The 21,202-nt window shown below is 34.8% G+C and overlaps 1 protein-coding gene across 31 annotated transcripts in view; it reads right to left on the reverse strand.

Moving 5' to 3' along the window:
* The window catches only part of Nrxn1 (neurexin 1), a 1,068,088-nt gene that overhangs the window by 742,611 nt on the left and 304,275 nt on the right, over window positions 1–21,202 (reverse strand). The window contains exon 7 of one of the 31 annotated variants that reach the window (XM_077792121.1): window positions 726–733. The exons of the other annotated variants lie outside the window; for them this stretch is intronic. Within the exon in view, the coding sequence (XP_077648247.1) occupies window positions 726–733 (8 nt within the window). The remainder of the gene's footprint in view (window positions 1–725; window positions 734–21,202) is intronic. 31 annotated transcript variants of the gene reach the window in all.

Consider the following 21,202-nt stretch of genomic DNA (forward strand, 5'->3'; position numbering starts at 1 on the left):
TTATTCTTTGGATTAGCTTGAGCATTTAAATTAATGTCAAGTTGACATTTTTAGCCTAAATGTACTTTTCCCATCTTGGAAAAAAATTATGAATAAAGATTAAAAAGTGTCAAAAATTAATTAACATTTACCTTACACATACTAAAAGGGTATATCCAATTTTTTTGCTGTTGAGGGAACATGTAGGACTAAGCTGATAGACATCAAAGCCTGAATTCTTCTAGTTGATTCTCTTCCAGCAAGTAAAGAGCAAATTTTTATTTGCCAAAGTTTGTCTGCTTTTCAACTTCTAAGCAAGTTATTTTGTATGTCCAATTCAATGTCTTTTTATATCTTATGAACTTCCTTTTTGTTTTCAACCATATCTGACACACTAAATTACAATCAGCTGCAGTAAAGTCTTGGAAACCTTGACCTTCTTAGACCCCCAAAGTGAAGAGAATGTTTAATGACCCTTCTCAATATTAGGCAATGGAGAAAAAGATGGTAAAGTAAACAGAATTAATGTAAAATAGAAACTTCTGGTATATGATGGGTGAATTTAGCTTAAACCAAGTCCTATACTCTCAAATTCAACAACCCTGCATAACAGCATCTACTTCAATGTCCTGTGTAACTCAGTAGTTGTCAGGTGGGTTGAGGCACTGGCTGGAATGTTGATTGAAAAGCATGTCCACAGGCCCCACCTCCAGTAGGTCTACATGATGCAGGACTCAAGACTGCACCTTTATCTCTCCCAGTGATTTTGAACTTGATGACTTAGGCACTCAGGCATGAGCATCACTGATGGCCATGATCCAAATGTCTCCTCCAAAGTCATGCATGGGACACTCAGTCTCCAAATGCAGTGGTGTTAGAGGTGGGGCTTAATGGAGGGTATAAGTCATGAGGACTTCACCCTCACCCATTCTTACTCTAAAAATACTGAGAATGGGTTTTCTCTCTTCTGATTTTCTGCCACATGTGAATATAACATTCCTCCCCACTTGCCCTTCTGCCTCCAACCATGTAAGAAAGCAATCTCTCAAAAGGCACCAGATGCCAGTGCCTTGATCTTGGAGTTCTCAGTCTCCAGAACCGTGAGACATAAATTTCTGTTCTTTATAAATCACAGAGTCTGTGACATTTTGTTATAGCAGGACAAAATGACTTATACCATTAAAGGTAAACAAGGATTCTAGATTTTTCTTTACACATATTTTTAGACATGTGCTAATAATATGTCAAATAATTTTATCTTCACAAAAATATCATATATTGAATATCATTATTTTTATAGGTTCAGAGAGTTTCATTAACTTGCCTGAGATTACATAATAAATAATGGACATTCAGTCCCAAATAGGAGGTATCAGATGCCAAAGCCACTCCTTTCCTTTCCCACACTACTCCTCTATATACCAAGCAATACAATTAATTAACATTTCTCGAAAAGTTTTCCAACCACCAATTTAACTTTTAAAAAAGCTTTCAAGTTCATTAAATTGAATAAATGAAATCACTCCTTCCACTGAGCTCTCCTTCATCAGAATTTGATGGTGGTTCAGGCTCTTAGTTACTCATTGTTCAGCTTCTCAGCTAATCAAAGATCTTGGTTTAATATAGGCCAAACCAGGCACCCTGTGTCCTTGTATAGCCTTTCACATTTTTCAAAGGACTCTTGGATACATTATTTCATTTGATTCTTCTAACAACACCAATAGATCACACAAAATAGATGACATCTTTGTCTCTTAATACCAAAAAATCACAACGGGGTGCTGCCTCTTTTCCTTAACTCAGAGGCGTCATCATCTCAACCCTTTAACTCTCCTAGGCAGAATTTATCTGAGCCATTCCCCTGCCTGGTGAGCATGGTGGTTCTGTGTCCCTGTATGACCTGCCTACTGCACCTTCCTCCCAGGAGCCTGGCTTACCAACAAAAGACGACATTCATTGGAAATCTGGCTGTGAAGCCTTGACATTGTTCTCTGAGAAAATATCTAATTGCAGAAAAATTGTCCTCCAATTATTCATATTCAAACATTTTGCTTGATGAAGACGATATCCTTCACATATTTTGTTTCCCAGTTCAAAACTATAGCTTGAAACATTTTTTTTGCTTGAATATCAATCTGATAGTTTATTAAATTTAAAATAGTATAGTTACCATGGATAATTTAACCCTTTATGCATGTGAAAACAATCTGATTATAACATAATGTCTTTTCAAAGGACAACAGAAGCTTACTAGAAGCATTTTAACAATATCCTTTTATGAACTCAACAGATCACAGAACTGGGCAGGCAGGGGCACCACATATGAAGTGTTCCAAAAGCAGTCAGCTTTCAGCAATTGACTTGACCCTGAATTAAAGTTAGCACAGTGAAAAACACCCATAAACACACACACACACACACACACACACACACACACACACTCCTCCTCTTCCTCCTCCTTCTCCTCATCATCATAATCATCATCATCCTGCCCCTTTTAAATATAGTGTAATGTCTCCTTTACTTTCAATTTATAAATGTGTAAGGAGAAACCAGGGGATATGAGGGTATTAATGGATTTCACAAAGAATGTATAGAAAGGTTGTTGTCACTAGTTAACAGTGGTATTTGCTAAATATGTAGTATCACATGTAAAGTTAAAAAGATGCCTAGTCTACTGAGGAGCACTTTGTAACTAGGTGAGTTTATTACAGAATGAAAATTCCAGGTCCCCCCTCTTGCAAAGAGTGTAACAGAAAGGAAATACCATCTGATTTTGATATTTTCCTTATTACCTAAACATACAGTAAACCAAAGTGTTGCTGAATTTCAATTATACCATCCCACCCCTGACATTGATCAGATCAATAGCTAAGCAACAGAGAGATGAACAAGATTATAACAAATATCTAAAAATTAATGAGGTTTTTAGCTTTTACTTTAAAAATGAGAGGCAAACAATAAAACATTAGAGAAGGTCACAGGATATTTGATAAAAAATAGGGTGACCTGTCATCTGTCTCCACAGCCCTTCCTGTTACCGTTACTAAATTAACTTTAGTCAAGGTTAACTAACTCTATTCTATTGCCACGGATGGGTCCCTTGGCTACACAATTTTTACTTTAATCCTCCTGGAAATTGGAAGGGCCAAATGAAACCTTTCACATAAGGCCAGAGGGAGGAGAGAAGAAAGCCATAATTCAGACATAACTGTAATATATTATGGGAAATTTGTCTCTTTTCACTGTCACTGCCAGGAAGGTAACCCTTTCTTGACTCTAGCACTTAGAAGCTAGATTTATGCATGTTCAACATCAGGGTCATGACCATTTTTCTGCTACAGTGTTCATCTTTAAAGTGAAAAATATGTTCCTCCCTTTATCAATCATTAACCAGCCTAAGTGTCATAATGTATGGTGGCATGAGCTAAAAATAAGATGAATGTTAATTGGTTCATTCTATTGGCTCAAGTTTAATGAGTGGAAGATCTGGACTCAGAAACTAAGTTTCCAGTAGGAATCCAAATACTCTAAATTATCAATATATATTTTCATACCTTATGATATTGTCTAAATTTTTCACCAGATGTAAACTGTAATGAGCATTTTGGGAAGCAGCTTGAAATTGTGACTGTTAGCCAGTCTGACAGTCAAGATATCTGACTCTTCCTTCCATCAGTGATTAGTGTAATGAGAAGATTGTTGCAACCCTCCTTGTATTCACACATATGTTAAATGGGAATAGTTAATGTCTAGACTGTTTACATCACAGACATACTATAATAACTCAATATCAGAAAAGAATGTGAAATCCATTGGAAAAAGTTAAAAGTGCTATTTAATCTCAATGTTATAATGACATAGAAAGTAGCTGGTAAAATGTCTAGAGAAATTTAGGCTAAAATCTGTACATGGACTGTTAATTGGTAAAAGCAGCAGAATCATGAACACATAAATTAACCACTATTCTACTAAAGACAATGCACAGGATATGTATTATGTAATCTCTTCTACTCAAGGAATGATCTCATCTTCAACCATGCAAATGGTAGTATCTAGCCAGAAATTAGTTTATTTCTTAACACTGAATGAAATAGCATCAGTTTCAATCCCATGGCCATGGTTAATCTACTGATGATCAGAATAGAGTGGTGAACACAGGATGTAGGATCACACCTGCATTCCCATCTGTACTCAGACACCTTCTAGCATTGTGACGACATTGGGTAAGCTTTAACCTCTTGACCCTCAGTTTTGTGATATTTATCACAGGGTTCTTGCAAGAAACAACAAATAAGAAATAGGATATAAAAGTGATTTTTAACCTAGAAATTGCTTTGATATCATCACGATTGCTATTTGATATAACAAGTTTATAAACATGACATCTAATTCTGGAAATTTAAATAACTCCTGCAAGTTTGCCTCCACATAAGTTCCCAGATGTCTTTTCATTCTTCCTACACTGAAATTCCGTTGTATTCACCATAAGTGGCCTTGCTGTCTCCTGACTTTTGCCTTTTTGCCTAACCTTTTTGAGTGGTCCACATGCCATTCTTTTCATATCTACTTGAAACACTCCCCCTCCTCTTCTCTGTCCTTTGTGAAGGGCCACTTAAGTGGCCACATCTGGGAAGTCTTTCTTAATCAAAGAGCGCCATATTTACTGATCTCTTTTCCAACCCTGTTATTGCCTAAAACCTTAAAGCACTTCTCGCTGGTGCTACTCATTTGGTATTTACTGCATTTATATCACTTATCATAATCATCTTTTCAAATAATATGTAAACATCGTATCTCTATTGTTAAGATGCAAGGTCCTTCAGTTTACAGACCATGAGTTGGATTGTCTAGCCCCAACAGATCTAGAGGTGTCCTATAAACAACCTGTGTAATGACTGATAGAACAAATGAAAATGTGATGACTAATCTAAAATACAGGCAAATATTTAGTCCATGTGTCAGGGAAGTATTTGAAAACATAGTATAGAGCAAAGTGATTTTCTGGGTGTAATTTGCACAGAATGCCATTTCACTGTTGTGTGTGACAGAATTACCAGAAGAGAGACTAATATAGGACAATCCATTTTAGAACACAGAAGGCTACCACAGATTCAAACCAAACCAATCCCAGTTCACAAGGAGATACATGTAAGAAGTCTCAATCCTCAATGTGTTTGAAAGGAATCCAACCAGTATTAACTAAATTAGAACAAAAATTACCGAGGAAAAAGAATAGACTGAGGTAATGGGTAAGTGGTAAGGAAAAACAAAATAATAAAGATATGGTGAAAGACATAGTCTACATTTATAACAAGAAATAATGGAATAACAACAAAGGAAACGAATTTACTTATGTAATCATTGCTCTAATACCTGCTCATCGACTATGATGAGAATTATTGCATTCTAGATACCTATTCATCAAATCTGTATACACACACACACACACACACACACACGTAAAATGGGGAAAAAATGGTTTACTCGCTTCTATTCTAGATGATACAGCTACCAATTGATTTAGTGGCTGTCAGACATCATGATGGGTAGACTCACATAATTTCTTTTAATCCTCTCAACAGTCATCTTTTGAACTCCTCAACTATTTCATTTATCACCAACTTGACAAATAATCTTATACTCTTTCAAGATATCTCATTAGTTGTTGGAACTACTGTTTTTCTTCTGACAATTGGTTCATTCATTTTTAATTCTTATCAAAAACTTATTGAACCACTACTGTGTCAGGTACCACTTTCAGCTACAGGCATAGAATACTGGACAAGAAAAGTCTGCTACTTAATGGGACCTGTATTTTGTTGCTTAATTACACACACACACACACACACACACACACACACATTGTGGACCTACATTATACCATTAATTTCTTGGGAGCTATTTCCTTAATTTTATTTTCTTACACTTTATTTGTTTTAGCATGGTAAGCATTTAATTCCAAATTGGCATTCAATAGATATGTGATACTTTATTTTAAAGATGTTTTCAGTATCATTATTGGATTAAATGGTATTTACTCCCCTACTTTAAAAATTCTACAAATAATATTACATCCAGTCCTAATTATTTGGCAAGGATTCAGGGAAAGTCTAATAATTTGGTATTTCCCACACTGAACATACTCTCTTATGTTCTTTCTGTCCCTGTTGAAACACAATTATTTATAAAGATTTCTAGGTCAGATTTCTTCCATAGTTGGAGCAACTCTATTCATCGTTCAGTAGTTTAGCTTAAAGTGTGAGTTTTAAATATCAGTCTCAAGGACAAGATGAATATCTTAAGTGATATTTCCTCAGGAGAAGTCTATTAAGACAATTTCTCTAATTGTTTCTTCTGATAAGTTTGCCAGTTGAAAAATACTAAATCTTGATAAAAATAAATGAAAGAAGTTCTTTAGAATTATGGTTGTATTAGTGAGTTTGGGATGCTATTAAAAAATTACAGATAACGTAGCTTAAACTCTAAGTCATTTTTTTTTCTTACAGTTCCAGAGCCTGGAAAGTCTAAGACAAAAGAACCAGAAAATTCATTGTCTGACGTGGGTCTACTTCGTATTCATAGATGGCAATATTTTCACTCTGTCATTACTTTGCGTAAGAGGCAGGAAAGCTGCTGAGGTCTCTTTTATAAGAATATTAATCCTATTCATGGGGGTTATACAATTAAGAATTTCAATGTATGAATTTGGGGAGGGGCAGAGACATTGAGCCTATTGCCATAGTATGTGTTTGTATATATGTGTGTGTGTGTTATATACACACTGTCCTGTTCATTTTTCTCAGATAATCAGAACTGAGAGTAGTATTTTTGTTCCCTGGTCTCCATAACGTCAACAGTTCCCTGATGTTGTTCTTTTCATTATTCTCTGAAGGGCAGTGTAGCAGAGTGGTTACATAAATTTTGATCCAGGACTTTAACTAAAATTAGATTTCTCTTCTTAGAATTTCTATGAGAGTCATTTTATAGAAATACACATAAACATTGTTACTGAGCCTATCATATAGTAAGTGCTCAGCAAAGGAATTGTCTCTGTACATGAGCAAAAAGAACCATGTGGAAAGTTTTTCTTCCTTCAGAGAAGTTGAGACGTTTTGAGACCTGACAACTTCTCTTAGACCTGATGGCACAGTACATTGTTCTGTAAATATTTGGGGTTTGTGTGTAAGTAAGAGAGCCCCTTAGCCATATTACCATTAATAAAGTTGAGTGCAGATTGACACAGACACTACCATGGGAGGAGGTGGGTGGAAGATATGTTAGCAGATTAATGAAAGATAAAGTCATTCAACCAAAAGGATAAAGTTATCTTGTTTTATTTAATCCCCTAACAAAATATAATTCATAATCTAAAATTTTTTTATGCTACACATGAGGAAATCAGGGACAGAAACTTCAACCAATATGCTCAATTTTATGTAGTGATTTAATTCAGGATTTGACAATGAGAACAGAGTTAGGCAAACAACCAAGGGCTCTCACTAACAAGAATATGAGAAAAATAAAGGTCTTTTATCAAAGATTTCAAGCTCAATAGCTTTTTTTTTTTTTAAATTTGTTTTAGTTTTGTTGTTTTTTCATTTTTTAGTTGTATTTGGACACAATACCTTTATTTTATTTTTTTGTGGTTTTGAGGATCGAACCCAGTGCCCTGCATGTCCTAAGTGAGCACTCTACCATCGAGCCACAACCCCAGCCTCGAGTTCAATAGTTTTAAGGACCAAGGGCTGTGCTTGTGTGTGAAGACGTGACTGTGTGTGTGTGTGTACGTTTGCATGCCTGCGTGTATCGTATAAACAATTCAGTTAAGGGAACTATGGGAAATAGCACAGTAACCTAACAAAATATAAAAATCCTACAACTTTCACATTGTGACTGGACTGAAAGATATCCAAAGAATTGGAGATTTGGAGACTTGCCAGTGTCAAGTAGGAGACATGAAATCTTCATCTCTCACCGATCATGATTGATCAATATCAATGATCAATGTTAGACTATCATTGTTGTCTTCAACTCAACTACCATTATTTTCTATCCATTAAACTTCCTTACATAACTCTATGAATCTTTGTAACAGACTCAATGTGGAGAAACTACTGCTTAGATAATCAAAAGATGGATAATAATCAATTATTTTTATTTTAAAATGAATATCTCACTTAATATCAATTTCATCTGGGTGGTTCTTAGTTTTAGCTATTAGCACGGAGGTCTTTACTTCTCCCATCTTGAAAGCCTTCCTTAAGCCAACTCTGCTTACTTAAATCTTACCATGTTTTCAGACAGTGTTCATTCAGAGGATTTCCTGAGGTCTCCCCACCATCCAAAGCAAAAAGCTTGGAATAATAGAATGGGAGAGGCGGAGAGAAGCTACAGCCAGTATAGCCTCCAGACTTCTATATAAATAGATGCAGATACATGTTTCAAAGAACAAATTATAAAAGTAGTAAATCATACATCTCTATAGGGTATCAATTTTTCAGCCTACAACTAATATCTAGATATCTGGCTTATGCCCTTTCTATAAATTTGATGACCATGCGATCTGATGTTTGGATCAGAAAATGCAATGTTATAAATAATCTACACAAGTTTGTGTTGTCTAGTCACTTCTTTCTAAAGCTTTCTTGAGCCTTAGAGAAACTCTAAAAGGAACTTTATTTCAAGAAACTCCCCCAAATTAAATAGAGCAGAATTTATGTAAAACTGGTTCTGCCATGCCTTGTTCAGTGTAGCTCCTCCTTCTGGTCTAAGCTACACATCAGCCACATTTATAAAGGCTGAACTGAAATCTTCCAGTTAATTTGACCTCTTTGCTTGTTTTTATTCATCTGTAAGTAAACACAATAGCTCTGAGCCCTAAGCAGGCACCTCACCCACATTAGCTGCCTCTATTAGACACTGTGTTGGTTTGGAGGAAATAAGCAATGGCTGAACCAGATATACACATGGAAGACCTGCAGTTCTCTTTCATGGAATTTAGAGCTTTCCAGAGGACAAAAGATCCATGCTTAGTCCCAGTGTGTTTTTTGCATTTATAAACCACTCATCCCATTCTCTCTGGAATCTCTGGCATATGCAAATCACTCAGGCACTTCATCAGAGAGATTCTCTGTTTCCCTTATCAAGCCTTTGAATATGTAGCAATAATAAAGGTTCAGAGAAATGCTAGAACAAGAGAAAACACCCAGGCGCCACTTGCCACTTAGCTAGCTTTTTTTTTTTTTTTTTTTTTCCTGCTTCCACTCTCCCAGCCATCACTGAAATTTGAGCCAGTCAATTACAAGAATGGGCTCATGTTCAGCCCAGATGCAGTGCATGGCCTGCATCTTACTGCAGAGGTTAAGACTGACAGCTCTACTCTGGAACCTGATAACAAGGCTCTTGTCCAGTTTCTGGGGGTCTGAAGCCTCTCTGTTAAATGTTTGTACCTCAGAGCACCCAAAGGTCTACTTCTGTAAAAGTAGACAGGGAAACTGTAACCACAATTTAGCTTTCAGATGACTGAGCTGAAGTGGACCTTTGGTTTCTAAGGGCAGCTCCCACACTGGCCCTCTGGAGAACATATCCTCAAGTTTCCATCACAGAGAAGGGTGCCAAAGGAGCTAGTCAATTTCTATTGAGCTCCAAGCGCAGACATTTAGTTCAGCAGGCAGGATAATCTACAACATTTTACAAGTGTCTATCTTTTTTTTTTTTTTTTTTTTTTATAAAATCAGTTCTAATTTATGAAGGCTCTAGAAAGTATCAGAGCTAAGAAGAGGATCCTAAGGCATGTGTTTCAAAGATAGATGCCTGTGCTTTACTACTATGAATATGTAGTATTCAGATTTCTCTGACATGCAGCAACTACTTTTGCATTAATACTTATTAAAGGTGGAAAAATAAACAAGCAGTGGCAACCTCATTTCTCCACCATATAATGCATATGTTTGCCTCTGCCAAATGAAGAGGACCACATTAGTATAATCTTAAGGAGACCAAGTCACTGATTTTTTTTTTTTTTGAAGTGGAAGGAGTACAAAGTGTCAAAAGGATGTAAGTAAAGGGAAAATAAAAGTTAAAAGAGTTATATTTACCAACTGATTTACTGAAGCATTGTACTCTTTTTCATATATTTTTGTTTAATAAAACCCAATTAATTTCTCCTCATTAAAATTTGAGATAGATCCACTACTTGCCTTATTTTACAGATGGAGAAAACATAGAGGTTCAGTAACTTACCCAAAGCTACGTATAGCTAGTAAATAGCACAACTGACGTTAAAAAATCTCATCTATTTTACACCAGAATTTATTTGTCATAGTTAAACCGTGATTGTTGCAGGTAGGGTCTCAGGAACTACCCCTTGGTGACAAAGAACACCCTGAAAAGAGACAGCTATCTGGATCCTGTGCCTATGGCATGTCTAGGCACTCCACCACTCTTTGAAAGAATGGGGATCATAATGAAGGGATCTTCCAAGCTGATCTAATGTTCCATAATGAGGCACTATCGATTTGTAGCAAAGATCACTATCAATCTCTTAGAGCAAAGATGCTATGTCACAACTTTTTGACTCTATATGTATATCAAGCCTAATCCATAGGTTTATACATATAATTTGAGTATGTGCATATCATTTATTTCATTGTTTCTGGGCTAAATGCTAATGGTAAAATAATTTTAAAATATAAAATCCCTAAAGCTAATTCACAGCAAAAGACGACAGTGAATAGACTGAATACTGACCATTGTCCAGAGATCTGGTATCTTAATATGAGCAGAATACTAAGAGATTGTGAAGGAAGAATTGACAATAGTGGAAAATTGGAGAAAAACTCAAGTGAGCAATAAGGTGTTCATCGTGCTAACTACGGTGTAGTCAGTCATATGATAGGATGCTAGGCAGCAATAAAATCACACTGATGTTTATTGACTTTAGAATATTTTTGGTATGTATCATATGTAGACAAGCAGACTATAAAATATAAGCAACATGCTTCTCCTTTTTAACAAATAGATGGTTTTAGGGAGAACCTTTTAGCAAATGTTAATAATGTTATGTAAAGGTTAGAATCATTATCTCTTTGGCTTTTTCCTCTATTTTCTAAGTTTTTTTTTTTTTTACAGTGAATATGATTTTCCTTTGCAATTAGAAAAAAAAATTCAATACATTTTATTTAAAAATCAAATAGTGTTAGCAAAGCCTTAACAACAACAAAGAAAATCAATTTGAAAATTCTCCAAGTTGGAAAAAATAAAATTCCTAACACGATTAAGATTTATTTCCACAGAGGACCTCATGAGCTCGAAATGCTTCACTGATAAATCTTGTCTTGAATTTCTACTTAGTGTTTTGGTACAATGCCAGATGTGGCATTTTGCCCTGGATCAGTTCCTCTCCCATAACCTTAAAGGCCTCTCACACTTGGGGATACTGAACTGCAGTGTCTCTCCCACATGGCAGCTACTGCAACATTTTGCTGTGTCTGTCAATCAGTGGGGAGCAGTGCCGGTTGCTTCTTCACCCTGGATAAGAGATGTCTCCTAGAAATTGTGAAGCTTCAATTTTCTCTGCCCTGGTATATATCCCTGAAAGTATGAAGGAGAAAAAGGAGCAAGAAGCCTCCAAGATCTATAATTGGACAGAATCCAGGGGAAAAAATAAAATAAAAATAAAGAACATGGGGAAAACAGTCTCTAGGATGAAATGCAAAAGGAGAACTGAAATGCAGATGCACTTGACTGCAAGTGAGAGACTGAAGAGCTCTGATCAAAGATGTGTGCCTTGTAAGGCTTAGAGAATTATTACCAAGTTCTCCATTTAATTATGGCCAAAATATCCAAGTTGTTTCCCATCAAACACTGTTTCTCAGTGTTTTGATGACTGACTATATTACTTGTGCATCTTGACTGTGCTCCTGGGAAAGAGAGACAATTTAAATTAATGTTATTATTTGAGAAATAAGAATTGTTAATAACCAACAAATATAGAGGAAAAGCCAAAATCGTCACAGAAGCCCTTCAATGCCTCTGGGCTAACTTATCTGAATTGAAGAACTAGAGAAAAAAATTTTACTTATAAAGCTACCTGGAGAGCCTAGGGGAAGGAGGAACATTGTCCAGTGGCTGAGCATAGATCACCCACTCGGATCATTTACAACCTGGGTGGCTGCAGCCAGACCCTTGTGCATTCTGGGCTTCTGACACAACGTGGCCAGGGTACCAACAGCAGGCTCAGCATAAGACAAGACTGCTTCTGGAGAGGTGTGTGAATGATTTGCTGTGCACCAACCGTTGTGTGTGTTTTTCCCAGTGCACACTGAAAAAGAGCATAGTGTATACATGCTCATATATCACCAGCTTGTTAATGCAACACTGAAGCCAAGAGATGACAAGACTACAAGTTCTTTCATGTTTGTTTTTTTTTTCCTGTTTTCTTTCTCATTTGTTATTTTTTGCTAGTAGATGAATGGAGTATGCAAATCATTTCAGATGTTTACTCAAATGCAAGATTCATTGTGATGATCTTTTTCACTTTTGTTATTCTAAAATTCATAGTTATGCTTTATCATAAACTTCTCTAACATGACACTCTCTAAACTACCAAGAATTTTTATTTTAAGTCAAGCCTTCTCCTGAGTCTTAACAATATTCAATTCAAGACCAAAAAAAAAAAAAAAAAAAAAAGTGTCCCTGGATGTCAGGAGCAGGGTATATACAGTATAAGGTGCTTCATTTGCTGATGTAGGACAATAAGATCATGACATATTCCTAAGAAATTCTTTCACATATAATGTAGCCTTTGCTAGGAAGGAGACTTAGGAGGCAGTTCTACTATTTTGGCAAATATTTCTAAATTTTATTTCTTCATCCATACTTTAATATCAGCAAATTATATATAAGGAGAGAATTTTAGTCCATGACTCATAATGACACTAATTTTTTTTCAATATTAGCTGTTAATATGGTGAAATTAAACTACTCGATGCATATTAACAAATGAACATAGTCAATTTAATTATAAAACTATTAATCAGATGTTGTTTAGTTTCTTATGGTAAAAAACTGGGTAACTTAAAATTACATCTTTAACCTAGATATGAGTTTATAACTAGCATACAAAGCAGAAAAATATCTGGACACTAAGAAAGCAAATAAAATACAATGAATACTATTTTAAAATCCAGGTAAGCAAGGGAAAATAAAAAATACCTATGTGTATGTGATGGGATGTTATCCACCCTTCCATTCATTTATTCAAAATATTTATTGATCATCTTATATAGGGCAGGCCTCTTCTTAGGTGGTAGGAGTACAGTAGCAAACAGAAAATCCAAGCATCTGCCTACCTGATTACCAGGTTAATCATCCACATTAATCACCCACATTAATTGTACACATCTGTATTTGTACATTTAGATTTCTTTCACGATTAATACTGAGCCACTTTTTATATGAATTACAGGGCAACAGAAAGAAAATGAGAAGGTCTAGTTTCTAATGTAATCTCTATTTGACCTTGGCCTTGACATTTAAACCTCTTGCAAACTTAATTTTTTTTGTTCATCTGTTAAATCTGTTGGTTAGATGACTTCCAACCTTTATTGAAGTTATAAATATTTGTAATTTTGTATTTCCTGCCTAGAGGAGAACATGTTTTGGCTCATGTTTATAGTGTTGGTAAGTGGAAAGTTCTCGACAATCAAACAACAGCAACAACTATGACTAATTGCAATCAACAACGAACTGAGAAGGGTATTGCTGTACTTAAAAATATGTAAGTGAAGCAGTGACAGGCAGTTCTGGGCAAAGTTCATGGGAAAAATCACCAGACTGATTACAGCCATTGTGAAGGGTTGTCAGAAACAGCAAGTAAATTACAGAGAAAGGGATCCACAAATCCTTTCCTGAAAATCACTACTATTATCATGGTGTTAACTGGGTAATTTTTTCAGCACAGAGGCCAATGCATTTTTAAAAAACATAATCAGTTGGAGGTACACATAGAAAATGTACCTCTTAAAACAGCTAATCTGAGGTTGTTCTATTAAATAAAATAAGCAGAAATAAAAATGCACACTATATATTAGTATGCAAGTTATCTGCTTAAAATGATAAATCTTTTAGCTAGTCTTTTCTTCAGAGAAGGGAACAAGAAAAAGAAATCTGAGATAGCATGTCCCATGTAGACACGGGCAAATATCATTAATATTAAATATAATATTCATAAAAATAAATCTTGAATTAATCAAGTATTTTTATTAAAGAACATAGAGTTGACTATAAAATGGAATTTATTTCTAATTGTATATGATTTAAATAAACCAGTGTCACATTAAAGAGCTTTTACTTTTGGAAACAGAAGCTTTGCCTTGGGGTGTCCTGGGCAGAGTTTGATTCATTAGTTGGTTTGTATTGTATTCCTCATAAATTTCAGCCCTGACAAAACTACTACTGTTTTCACTTCCTATTTGTGCATCTAGCAGATACCAGTTAATATGATTATATTTTGATCTCTTTGCTCCAAGAGTTCCTTATCTCCTTTTATTTGTACCCTGATTCGTGTTTTCCAAAGTATTTTTACATCCACTATGTTGTTTAGACCTTAAATGCTTCCTTGAGTTCAATAAGGTAGGCCTAAGCTCTCTGAGCCTCAGTTTCTCCATCTATAATGTGAGAATAATAATAACCACATTGCAAAGTCTGTGTGAAGATTAATTAAGATGATGATGATTATGTTAACAGCATTTCTTGATTTTTTTTACTATGTAATATTTTAATTGTGCTACATCAGTTAACTTAGTTAATCCTCATAGTAACTTTGAAATAGGTCTTATTATTATCCTCATCTTACAGTGGAGAAAACTGGGACATAAAAAGGCAAAGATACTATGCTCAAGATCATCTACCAGGTAATGATAGAAACTAACTAGAATTACCCTGGGAATCATGATACTTTCCTTTGTCAGCAAATACGTACATTTTCACATTAATTCGTGGTTTTTGATAAGACTCAGTGTATTCATTTCAGATCCATAATTGATACAGGATTGATATATATTATCCAACATAAATGTAATACCATCAATAATAGGCCACACTGATCTTAAATAAAAATGAACAATTAGGACTTAATTCATCATTATCATTATGTTATAATCATAAATATAATTTGCCAAGTGTAAAGGAAACTAGAATACAATGAGAAAGTATCAGGGAAGAAGACTAAATAAATAATAGTCTAAGCATATTTAAATGCTTTTTAGAGCTCAAAGAACTGGAAAGGTTTTGTAAAACTGAGTTGACATTTGGAAACTACATTTCACCAAAACTCAGTTTGGTTTTTAAACCCATGAAGCAAGAATTATATCTTTAAAAAGATCTTTTATAAAAAAGCATTATGCTTAAAGAGAAAAATTATTTATTAAATTACATTTAAAATATTTTTCTAAAGAAAGATTGCCATTCATGAAGTCATGTGAAACAATTCGTATTTTATCTAAGCAAAAATTTAACCACAACATACATGCTTTTTGAAGACAGATTCAATAAACCAATGCTGAAACACCAATGTTTGGGCCATAACTGATGCTCATTAAATGTTGTGTGAAATTTTGAACTTAACTCCTGCAATTTTACTAAGATAATAACATGTATGCATGCATGCACACACACACACACCCTCCCTGCAGCTAAAATTAAATTGTACTTATTTTTTCCCTCTCAAGAACTGTCTATCAAAAAATCAATCATAACGATCCCCCCAAATCAATCACTCTTTAAATAAATAAAAATTCTAATACCTACTGATCTTCAAACACATAAGTATTAATTAGCATAATTAGAAAATGAAAGCATTTATAAATTTCTCTAAAGACTTCAATCCACTAAGAAGATTTATATTTTCAATTAAATCTATGACCAAGGTGACATAGCAGAAGATATAGTTTTCATGTCAGAGTAAATTAGGCTAGCATTCCATGAATCAGGAGAGAGAGCAGAGGCATTAAATAGAAAAAGGTGGGCAGGGTATATGAGGAAGACTGTCAAGTTGAGCTGCAATCCCCATCCCATTGACAAACCTCTGAACTGCTGTCAGGGTTATTGTTAACCCATAAGGCATTGTTACCCTTTACCATGACCCATTATTTCCTCATGTTGGAAAACTGTCATAACATACTCATTGTGTCACAACCAGATTCTGCACCATTATCTCCCTTCAAATTACTGTAATAAACATTAGCAACAACCATGATGCCAATAGTGTCCTGTTAGATGTGGTGACAGTGTGCATTGTACAGCCATAAACACAGGATTGACTGTCATATTCAGACTTCTTCACCTTGCAGTTTACACATATGTGGTCCAGGATATCCTTTTACTACTTCTGATTTTGCCTCCAGATGACTTTTCAAAACACATGGTCCTATTCTTGATATTTACATTATATTAATAAGTCAACCAGCAATAAGGTAATAATCTGGTTCACCTCTACATAAGCATTTCTGAGAACTGCAAAAATAAATGGCTTTCTGATTTCAAATTTTATGTAAAGTATTAAGTTGGTCTTCCCTACTGATACAGAACACCATCAACAACATGTGTGTGTCTCTCTGTGTGTCTGTATATGTTTATATAAATAAATGGCTTTTCCCTCTTTTTATATTTTCTTGAAATGATGTTTTGGCACCAAGAAACCTCAATATATCAATACACAATTTGTCTGAGTATCTTGCACTGTAACTAAATGTCCTTGTTGGATATATTAGTTATTGGAAATACTGGTGGTCACCTAGTATCTAAAAAGTTAAGACAAGGACCACCTATTAAATTTAGAGCAAAACACCAACTGAGTACTTGAAATATTTCTCTGGAGGATAACCCATTTATCCTGATGGGTTGGTTATCCCGATGACCCATTTCATATCTGTGCCCATAACACAACTTTTACCTATTAACTAAAACATAGTATTTTTATTAAAATTCAGGATGATCTGTTTTAGAAAAGTATCTCAAATTGTTCTTTGTTCTAACCCAAAGAAATCTGAGTAGTATGGTTCATAACTGCATTGTGCTAGAAGTGATTATTTTCCATCGTTTTTAGAAGGATCTAATAAACTACTATGAAATCATTTTTCCCTTACACCCATAGAATAACAATTTTTTTACTGATAATTGTATAATATATTTTCTAACTGGAGAGAGTTTTATGGTCCCACAAATCTAATAATGATATCTAACTTGTTTTCCCCTCAAATAATTTTAAAAATCAAATTCTTATAGTCTACTATTTTCTAAATTCTAACAATTACACTTTATTGATATGATTTCTCTCCTCTGATTATAAATTCTCTGAGATATGAAAGATCTCTATAATTGAATCCTTACTCTAGAAATTAAGCAAAATCGCTAATGTTTATTTAGGGATTTCATTGTGCTCATTTCACTATGCTACACACTTTACAAAGCTTGCCTCATTTGATGCACACAACTTTGAAGTTTGGGTAAAATTATTATTCCTGTTTCATAGATAAGAAGTTAAAATGCAGAATTCAAGACATACAACTGTAAAAAAGATAAGGAAAGTATCACAATCTTGAAAGCCAGGATTTGAACCCAGGAAGCCTAACTTCAAGCCTGGAGTCCCCCACAGGGAAAGACTATGCAGGACTACCTCCAGAGGGAGCTTCTGCGCATCATCTTCTGAGAGAAAGTGATATAGCAATTTCAAATGATCTGGAGAATAATGAATGAGTGCTTCACACCTGTCCTCTACGATCAGCTGCCTTTTACCCATCAGCACTCTTCAACCTCTGTCAGCACAAAGAGTAACATCCCCAGAGCACAGAGAAGAGTTGCTTCTGACACCACCAAAGTTCACACCTTGCTTTGCATTCTCCCTGACAACTCAACTTGTCAGCATGTCCATCTGTTTCAGATGCATGACTGTTCAGGTTTGGTTTTCAAAGTGTAACTTAAAATTTCTGTTCTTCTCTGTGGCTGTCAATCCCTGGGATTCTTGTGCATGACAGAGATGCCCAGGTTCATTATCCACAGCTGCTGCTGAGTGAGATTTCTAAAGCCCTTCTAGAGTAAAGCAGGTCTTCTCTTTACCTTTGTCATCTTGCAACCAGTCTCTGAGACAGATGAGGTACCCAGCATGTTCTATTTCCATAACATTTACATATTATTAATAGAAACACAGACCAGAATCTCAAAGATGACATTGAAGAAAAGTTTGTTCACATTTTGCAACATAACCGTACAAGAACATGATCTTGCCTGTGTTCCCTTAAAATTGTCTCTTTTCCACCCCCTCAATGGAGAGAACTGGTTTTCATGCATCATTCTGGGAAGATTCTTATGTTCTACTATTTTTAAAAAAATTTCCTATTGTCATTCTGACTAACACTGTGAAATGACATCAATATTGTCAGACAGAACCAAGAGTCATTAGAGCCAAATAAAATATCATGTCTCTAGAGACTATTTATTATAGTATAAAAAGGAATTAGGCATAACTTTAATGAGATTTCTCAGACTGTATGTCTTTTCCTGAAAGAAAATTGTTCCCTGTGTCTAATCAATCAGAAGATCAGAGCTCCTTTCTGCCTTCTCGTATTGGCCACCCATTGACCAGTGTGGCTCTCAAAAGGAAGAGCCTCTGCCTCTCTTAGATGATATGTAATTTATTATGATGTAATGTGTTGATTTGTGATGATTTCTTTAGTTTTTCTTTTTCTTGGAATTCAAATTTTTCCCTTATCTCTTACTATGGTTGGCATTCACTGGGAGACTTCTGGCTTCATTCTTGTCTGTAACTCAGACAAATGACTTATTACAATGTCTTTTAGGTCTCCTGATTATTGGCTTTTCACAAGCTTTGCTGTAGTCCTGGCAAATTGTGGATTCAAAGTTTTGTTATTGTTTTTGTTTTTGATTAGTGAATCACAGTATATATAATAGTGAGGTTCATTTTGATATATTCATACATGCATATAATTTGCTCCATTATATGCAAATACTGAAATCCCCAGTATTTCCTGTTTCTCTTCTCCCTGCCCCACCCCTTTTTCTACTCTATTTACCCTCCTTCTAGTAATTGTTTTTTTTAATTAGTGCATTATAGATAAACATAAAAGTGGAATTCATTTGCATATATGTACACATGCGAATTTCATAGTTTGGGTAATTTCAGTGAGTGTAAATTTTAAAGAAACAACAATGAAATTAAACTTTGAATATACTACAAAAACTGAATAGTTTGCCAAGTTAAAAACAAGTTGTATTCTGATTATTTTTTGTAGGTCAGGTTTTTGAGATTTTCAATGCACTTATGTAATTACTACCAAATGCAGGTAAATAGCCTCGGTAATGGAGATTTTAGAATCAGAGTTTGAACAGAAGCTATCCAGGAGATAAAGGGACACAGTAAATAGGGGAGGAGTTGAGATTTCGGCAAGACCAGAGGCACTAATGATCTGTAACAGTGGCTGGTGGTTCTCAGTGCTGTAAGGGATAAGACATTGGCATTACCATGAGTATTGATGAAAACTGCATATTCTCAGAGCCTGTCTCTGATCTACTGTGTAGGAATCATTGAGAGTGGAACCCAGGAATCTGCATTTTAAAGAAATTGCTCACATGAATGCATAGCCAACTTAGAGATTTCTTTCATAACTATCAATTTATAGGTATCCAATACAGAGCCTTATGAAAAATAAAATATGCTGCAAATCACACTATTTTCTATTGTAGATTAAGAATTCTTCTACCCAGTTGCTTGGTTTGTATTAGGCATGTCTGATTTTCTTTGCGCAGCTAGTCTGATGAGCCAACTTCTTTATTTTATATCTGGTTTGTATGCTGTAACTGTCAATGAAACAGCTAATTTGAATCTCACTTGAAATGGCTTCCTCCATCTGGGTCATATTAGTTAGGTGTGACCTTTAAATATTTCTATTATCTTAAAAATAATCCTGTATCTTGCATTGTTATATGTGGCCAACAGGCATATATATGTATGTGTGTGTGTGTATGTGTGTGTGTATTTTTTTTCAGGATGGAATACAACTACATGTACCTCTTTCCCTCTTATAATGAAATAGAAAGGTGAATATTTTAAAATGCAATTCATTTCCCATATTCTTATGTGTATAGAGACATAAAATATGTTTTTCTTCCTTGAATAAAGAAAAAAATGGAAAGAATGAAAATAAAATAGTCAACTTAATTAAAGAAGAGAAAATAAATTTCTGAGAATATACTGTTCTGAACTCAATGTTCTGAACCACTAATTGAGCATCTTAATTAGTATTAGAATAGAAACACTCAGGCCAGCCATTGGCTGCTAAGAGGAGTCACAGTCCTGAGCATCTAGAGAATAACAGGAATGATCAAGCAAAACAATGCTACTTGTGTCTCTTACGGGTGAAACTCAAATATTTAGATCATGTTTTCTTTTAAAATTCTGAACTTGTTTGAAATTATAAATAAATATGTACTTACCAACTTGCATATGTCTTATGAAAGGAAAGCTGTTTACATCAGAGTTCCTCTTAGAGTTAATGTTTTATTCTAATTTTCTTTAAAACCTACCTCTCAAAATAGCATTCTATAAGGCAAATAAAGACGACCTATGTCAGTGCAACATTTTTTTTTAGTTGATCTTCATTATTTATGCCACTTCACGGTAACCCCCTTGTGTCCATGTTGATATCTGCAGGATTCATCTCTTTCAATCCATGATATTCCCAAATTAAACCCAAACATAGACATTAGAGCTTAGCATAATAGAAAGTTGTACCTTAGTAGATTTTCTATCAGCATAGAGGACTCTGTTCTCTGATTTACACTCAGAGATTTATGTATTGTTCCATCAATGAGCTCAAATTCCAGTGTGGCCAATACTTTCAAAACCAGACACCAGCTTGCCGTTTCTAACTACAAATATGGCAAGCTACCCAAAGAATATATCTATTAATGTGACTGTCCTGACATTCACTGAATGAAATACCTAATGAGGGAAAAGCCTCTGTTAATTATACCATAAATAAACGTTTAACATTTCCGAGCTTTAAATGACACAATAGGGAAACATTTATGTAGACTGAGACTGGTTTTATCGTTGATTGAATAAGCAGTTTGTTAGGGTTCCAGGCAATGGATTAGTAAACTTATAAAAAAAAATCAAATTTAACTGAAGAAATTCATAGAT

This window comes from Urocitellus parryii, chromosome 12, assembly GCF_045843805.1.
Source record: "Urocitellus parryii isolate mUroPar1 chromosome 12, mUroPar1.hap1, whole genome shotgun sequence".
Taxonomy (NCBI): Eukaryota; Metazoa; Chordata; class Mammalia; order Rodentia; family Sciuridae; genus Urocitellus; species Urocitellus parryii.